Consider the following 6,882-nt stretch of genomic DNA (forward strand, 5'->3'; position numbering starts at 1 on the left):
TACATATATCATATCATTGATCTGTAAATTCGGCCACATTAATATTGAAGAAAATGACGGATAAAGGGACTGCACTTGAAGTTGGTGAACAATTACATTACCACTACACAATGCTTTTGAGTTTTCATCTATAATGCCGAAGAATTTTTGAATAAAGTTTTTTGTTTGGGAAATAATTTTTAGCCAAACACAAGTTGATTTAACATTCATATAAACATATGTTGACATTTGAAAAAATGATCATATTCTTGTTCAATAATTAACATAATATATTATATCGTGTTGCTGAGAGTTGAGACTCGTTTAAAATCTGAGAGTTTTTGTTGTGAAGTAAAGAAAAGTTTGTATAACAAACACATCCTATATCTTTCTTTGTATTCATCAACACAAAATCATGAAGCTTATCAACATAAATCAAATAACTTGGCAATGAATTTTGGTATTTAATGTTGCCGATGGAAATTTAAAAACTGTGGCCCATGACAGCACACATTATCTATCGTTTGATTACCCGCAGCTTAACGTACAAGAGGTAGGTATACAAGCTGGCTGATTGAATGAAAAAGTGCGAAAAAAATAATAAGAATCAATCAATTAAACAATTATTGCATACGCTTACAGCTAAATATGAAGCACAAATCCACTAGCCTAACTTTTCTCCAATCTAACCAGAAAAAGAAAAGCCACAAAAATATACATTATCATGTCAATCAAAGATCATGTGCCTGGATATTCCAGGCAGGAAACAGAAGGCTTTTAACATCCACCAACTCAACAGGTTAGGTAACCATAAGAGAACCTAAAATTTTCCCCTATACAACTCATCCATCTTTTGCATTGCATCCTGGGAAGAGAGCAAATTGAATTGGTTGGGTCGAGAGCAACAAAGAGATCACAGCAAGGCTAATTACATCGAACTTACAGCTTTTCTTAAAGTATGACAAATAAGGAATTATATATAAAGAAGCATATAAATCATCCAAGAACACAAGCAGGATTCTACACAACCAATGCGACTACTGCCTCCTAGCCACAAAGATAAAAGTTTTATGCACTTGCTGGCGGAACCTCACCCACATTCCCAAAGTTGTTTGCATATTTAGGCCTCCACTCAGTCCTTCCTCTCACTATTTCAGCCCCATCCTCAAGTCGTAGCATGTGCTGGCACTCAGCACTGCCAAAGTGGCCCAAATTGCCAACATCAGAGCCAGAGACAGCAGTAAGGGACTGCAGCACACTGTCCTTCCCACACTCCCTCCGATACTCCAGAGTCATGGATGCAAGCTCATGACTCTCCAAGATTGCCTGTGGAGCACTCTGCAACAAGAAGCAGTATATATATTCTAGTTCAGGAGGCATGTGTAACATTTAAAATGAAAAGAAATGCAGCAGTCACATATATACAGTAAAATAATTACAGAATTCTGTTAAGCACAGAAGAATTCATTCCCCTGGCATCAAAAGAACCAAGCAAGAATACTACAAATTCCGTTTCCTAGAATTTAATTTAGACTTTTGGTCAATTACCAGCCATGTGACAACACAATAAAAAGCCTCGCGAAAGAGGAACCGAGCTGGTGCTACAAAATTCCATGTCACAGGTCAAAGTTTTCTATATTCAGAGCTTTTGCCGGAAGTTTGAGCACAAATTAAAAATTTGTTTGTCTTCAATCATTACAAACCTATTACTATGTATGCACTACAAGAGAAGTTAACAATATCCACTTAAACAGATATGGTCTTCCATTTGTTAATTATTCTGCCATAAAAATATCTGATCTTAAATATTCTAAAAAATAAGCAAAAACAAAGGGTAACCACCTGACTAGATCACCACGCTTTTTGGTAATTTAAGCTTTCCTGATTGAACTAATGCTAGATTATGATTGGTTCTGGTTGCAGAAAGTCCAACTTGCTCTTAGAATTAGGAATTTTAATCACGCTGACCATCTCCATATTTAGTAAGCATCATGGCATACAAACTAAAGCTACTAAGCAAAGCATATCCAAACAAGAATCAGGAATATGTTGTTACAATACTGAAATCTGCACAATGAAAAAAAATAGAAATATCTACCTCAAGGATCCAGCCAATGTACTTCACATTGTTAACATGCTGGTTGACATCTAAATCACTCCATCTAGGCTGCACTTTGGGAAAGAATGAAAATGTCACACAAGAAAGCAACAACTAAGAATCAAGATTCAAGACAATCATTATAAATCAAAAAGCCAATAACCATTGTTATTAAAATCATTGACTTACACTTAAACCTCTGCGAACATAATCAGCTGTGTTGTCGTCAAGTTTTGGTAATTTCCTACTATCCTCATCCACAACAGCATCAGAGTTCACAAAATAAGGCTCAATTTCCCCTCTGACTTCGTCTGGAAGTTTGGATAATCTCCTAGTCTTTTTATTCATCATCACCCACACACTGCAAGCATCAAAAGCATAAAATCACAAAACAGTTCCAATAATACCAGCAACTAATATAATCAATGTCCAATCAAAATAATAAATAAACCGCAGTTACTTGTTGAGATGCAAAATTTTTGACTTACACATCCTAAAGCTAACACTATTATAAATATAAAGAAATTATTATTTGTTTGTCCCAAAAGCACATACACACACACACACACACACACACACACACACACACACACACACAACGAAACCAACAACTATGCAACAAATTTTAGAAGAAGCATATAGTTTCAGTAACCAGCAAAAAGCATAGATGGTAACAATTACAGAACACCAAAATAAAGTGCTAAAATTATTTTTTAACAGAAGTTCCCTACCTGGAGGCCCTTGTTAAAGTTTCCCCTGTTTTACAATCACGGACAAGCCAATCACGTCGCATACCATTCTTTCCAGATGCACTAACCCAAGTATCTACCTCAACAACATCACCCCTGTAAGACAGACATAAACCAATCTATCAATCTTCACTGATGTATACAAGACAATACCAAAACAAATAAGAATAAACAATAAAATTGTATATCCTAAAAATCAAAGCACCCCAAATTTTTTTTTAACAAAAAAATGGTTCCTAAAAAGAGAAGAGATGGGTTTGGGGGGTTGCGGGGGGTTTGGGTGTGGTTGGATTGAGAGATTAAGCTCCTCAAAAACCAGTTTTCACAATATAACTAACGCATTTACAATGAATAACCCCATAAATTCATAATGTCCCATATGTCACAATGTACCACGAAACTCAAACACACAATCATCAACTATCCTACGTCAAATATATCGTCCAACATTAATAGCTTTCTCATTCTCTCCCTCCTTCCTTTTGGGTAATTTTCTTCCATTTTCAAAAATAAAGTAATAATTCTGTCTCTTTTCTCCGTCTTTATCTCCCTTGGGTTAGGGAGGAAGGCGCAGGATCCTGAGCTAGTTTATTTTCTTCATTGAATGGCAGCACCGATTCGTGGCAGCCAAATGTAAAAAGAATTAACCTTTAGATCTAAGTCCATGGCTCAATTCTACATCATCCCAGGAGAAATTAACTGAAAAACCTAAATAAACCAAGCCAAATCTTAGCCACAAAGTAACTCTCATAAATTTCATGCAGTGGACCATCATCGCATCATCATCTTGATCAATAAAAAACAAAAGGGGATAAAATTATCCGCTCAAACCAAATTGCCACCAGAAGGTCAAACTATGTGCAACTTACCAGGTAGGATAGCGATCTACAACAACCTGCATTCGAGTAACCACCCATATCAGGTTCTTTTTGCACATCTCTGGGGTTGAACCGAAGCCATCACCAAGAAGACCAGCAGTCTTAACATGATTAAGGGCTGTTTCCTGCCACAAATGTAAATACAAAAAATATTACGCAACTGAACGCGTAAAATGTAACCACTTAGCAAGCAACAAACCATGCGAAGTACTTTTGGCTTTCAACACATCCAAGATGCTGTTGCATCTCAAAGAAAAAAAAAACAAAATCAAATATTTAAAGTACCTGTAAATGATTCATCAATGTCTCTATAGACGCAGTGCGATCAGCACCTATCTCATAGGATCTAATAGAAAAATTTTGTCGGAACATGAGACCATCCTGAACAATTCTCCCAATTCCAAATGGATCAATAAGCATATCAGACCTCCTTGGTTTCCAATCAAGCATCATCCACTGTTTCTCTGCCGCCAAGAATATGGTTGTTATGGCAGCAAGAAGCATGCTCCAGTCGGGTAATTGGTTAATAAAAGTTCTTGGGGGAGGTGAAGGCATATCATCCTCATTCTTCAGGCCTTCCACTGGTTTTGTCAAACCTACTGAAGTACCATTTATTTTGGAAGGGGCTTGGGCACTAGCCTTGACCTGCAAACCCCGCGAAGAGGATTTCGATTTGATACCTCCCAAACTAGCAGATCCAATATTTTTGGTCTTTGCAACAGAGTCCATGGATGGAGAAGAAACTGGAAAAAAAGCAGCAGTAGCGGCAGTAGAAGCCATCTTGAAAATGTATAGAGAACCACCTACAGTGTACTGTATCCAGATATAGAAAAAACTATATAAGAACACATCACATGTGAACAAGGTACTACAAATTATCTACCAATCAATCCACAACTGAAGCAGTTAGAAAAGCCCATAATCACAACAATAGAAAATTCCCATTTCTTTCCATAAATTTTGAGCATGCAAAAATACGGACACTCCATGAGGTTTTGTCTATGTTTGACATCACAAAGACAAAGGTTTGGCTGTCATCACAACTCCTTTTAAAGAATCTCCCAGAAAAAACAAATGGAACAATTTGCATGAACCGCAAAAATAAGACATTAGCTTTCTGATTTCAATCCTAATTGCGAGATAAAAAAAAAAATATAAATAAAAAAGCCAAAATTTTAACATTTTTATCTCGAAAAAGTACTTTTTTTTCCAAAATGATTAGCATTTGCTTAACAAAGAAGATAAAAAAAAAACATAAAGCTTCATCTATAGACATCGACGCTCCAACAATTTCCACACGGGAGTTAATTTCCTGATCACGAAAACACAGCCACGAGAAATGAGCGAACATTCTAAAAGACAAATTAACTCCTTTTCTAAAGTAACCTCACCCTAACTTACGCTATATAAAATCAATAAATGATTAATATATCTAAACCAAACACGTAAACTCAAAAAAATGAAAAAAGGATTATTGGTCAGAGCAGATCTAACCTCAAAACAACAAATACCAGACGAGAAATCACATAATATTTTAGTTCACGGATATTAGTAACCATCATCGACTTAATGATGCAATATCCGCATTACAATTGCAATCAAGAAAGAACCAAAACAAATAAAAAAAATCCAAAGCTGCGTTTGGTCGCCGAAATATTTGATTAAAAACTTGTATTTTTCCAGAAGTTGAAAACTTAGATCTCTCAACGTCTTGAAAAGACAATAAAACAAACACATGCAAATTCCATTTCCGAGCAACCAAATGGAGAGCTAATATTTTCGATCAAAACATACAGATCAGAGGAGAAAATGAAACAAACACTCCAGGACCTTACCTTAACCAGCGAGATACAAATAAATGACGAAAAGAAACAAGAAGAAATTATCCGAACGTCGTAAAACTAATCAACAAAGAAGACGCCATTGCCTCATTTTGGATCTGCTAAGCCTGTTCCTTCTCACTTCTAGGGTTTGCGATCTCTATATTTGGCTTTATTTTCCCTCTAAAGTAGAATGCTTTTTCTTAAATTTTTTTTTTTTTTAAAGAATAGTTTAAATTTTCACAAAACGGAAAAATCGAAAAAAACTAGAGAGAGTGAGTGTGAGAGAAGAGAGAAGATTTAGGGCCAGCGGTTCTGTGGGTTTCTGGCTTCCAGAGAGGCAGAGATCCCTATTTATAGTGTCCACCTATACCTCCCGCCTCCCGTTTAAATTTCCATTTCCAAACTATGGTCTCTCTTATTTACGTATTTGCCCTCTCTTGTTAAATTATTTTATATTTTCTTTTCTATTTACTTTGACTTCAGCGCCTCCGCACCATTATTTGCTAACAAAAATTGTTGGGACTGCGGGGCGGAAAATTTCTAGATCAATTCTTATTCCTCTAACGTGTTACCAATAAATCATATATTATGATTTTATTAAACTGTACTTAGCTCAATAAATCTCTATATATCCATTAGAAGATGTATCGTTATCATTACGTTGTAGTTTGATTTTCAAATAATGTACAGGATTGGTATACACCATACACCCATCATTGTAATTATTATGTCTACAGTCTACTATTAAATATTAATGAGTATTTACACTTTTGCCCATCAATTAGATGCTATTAACAAATAAAAAAAATATATTCTTTTAACAAATAACAATATTTATACCAATAAGTCATTTATGATTCTATGAATCTAAATATTATTGTATATTGTATGTGCATATCTTTTAAAGGGTTTTTTTTTTTTTTTCATTTTTTTAAAAAAAGGCTCTCAAATTGACAATGCATTTCATGTATTTTTCTCCAATTTTATTTTTGAGGTTACGAATGAAAAATCACAAGGTCAACGAAACAAACTTATAACACAAGGGGAATGGCCTAAAAAATGAAATGTAAACAGGAGAAGACATTATTGTCGGTTTTTGAGTTGTAGAAGAAAACTTTTAATATGCAAGTTAATTGAAAGTAGGTAGACAAATTTGTTTTTCAGTCTTCACGAATTCATCTTTTTTTCAAATACAATCAAAGAAAGAGACTACTAGAATATAGATAATGTGAAGTTTGACAATAATATGATTTAGTCAAAATAGATTAAAGGAATGGTAGCTCAACTATATTATATACATATTTTAATTATCAACTTATGTAATCAGTGATCAATCCCAAATAAAACACTATTTG

The 6,882-nt window shown here is 34.8% G+C and overlaps 1 protein-coding gene across 1 annotated transcript; it reads right to left on the bottom strand.

Moving 5' to 3' along the window:
• Nucleotides 1-570: 570 nt before the first annotated feature.
• Nucleotides 571-5,795, bottom strand: LOC116124154 (palmitoyl-acyl carrier protein thioesterase, chloroplastic-like). Its single transcript, XM_031409867.1, has 7 exons — nt 5,540-5,795; nt 3,990-4,517; nt 3,696-3,829; nt 2,809-2,922; nt 2,267-2,438; nt 2,078-2,146; nt 571-1,317 (listed from the first exon to the last, which is right to left on the bottom strand). The coding sequence occupies exons 2-7, from the start codon at nt 4,482-4,484 to the stop codon at nt 1,048-1,050; spliced, it is 1,254 nt and encodes a 417-aa protein (XP_031265727.1). The 5' UTR covers nt 4,485-4,517; nt 5,540-5,795; the 3' UTR covers nt 571-1,047.
• Between the last annotated feature and the right edge of the window lie 1,087 nt (nt 5,796-6,882).

This window comes from Pistacia vera, unplaced genomic scaffold (assembly GCF_008641045.1).
Source record: "Pistacia vera cultivar Batoury unplaced genomic scaffold, PisVer_v2 Contig150, whole genome shotgun sequence".
Taxonomy (NCBI): domain Eukaryota; kingdom Viridiplantae; phylum Streptophyta; class Magnoliopsida; order Sapindales; family Anacardiaceae; genus Pistacia; species Pistacia vera.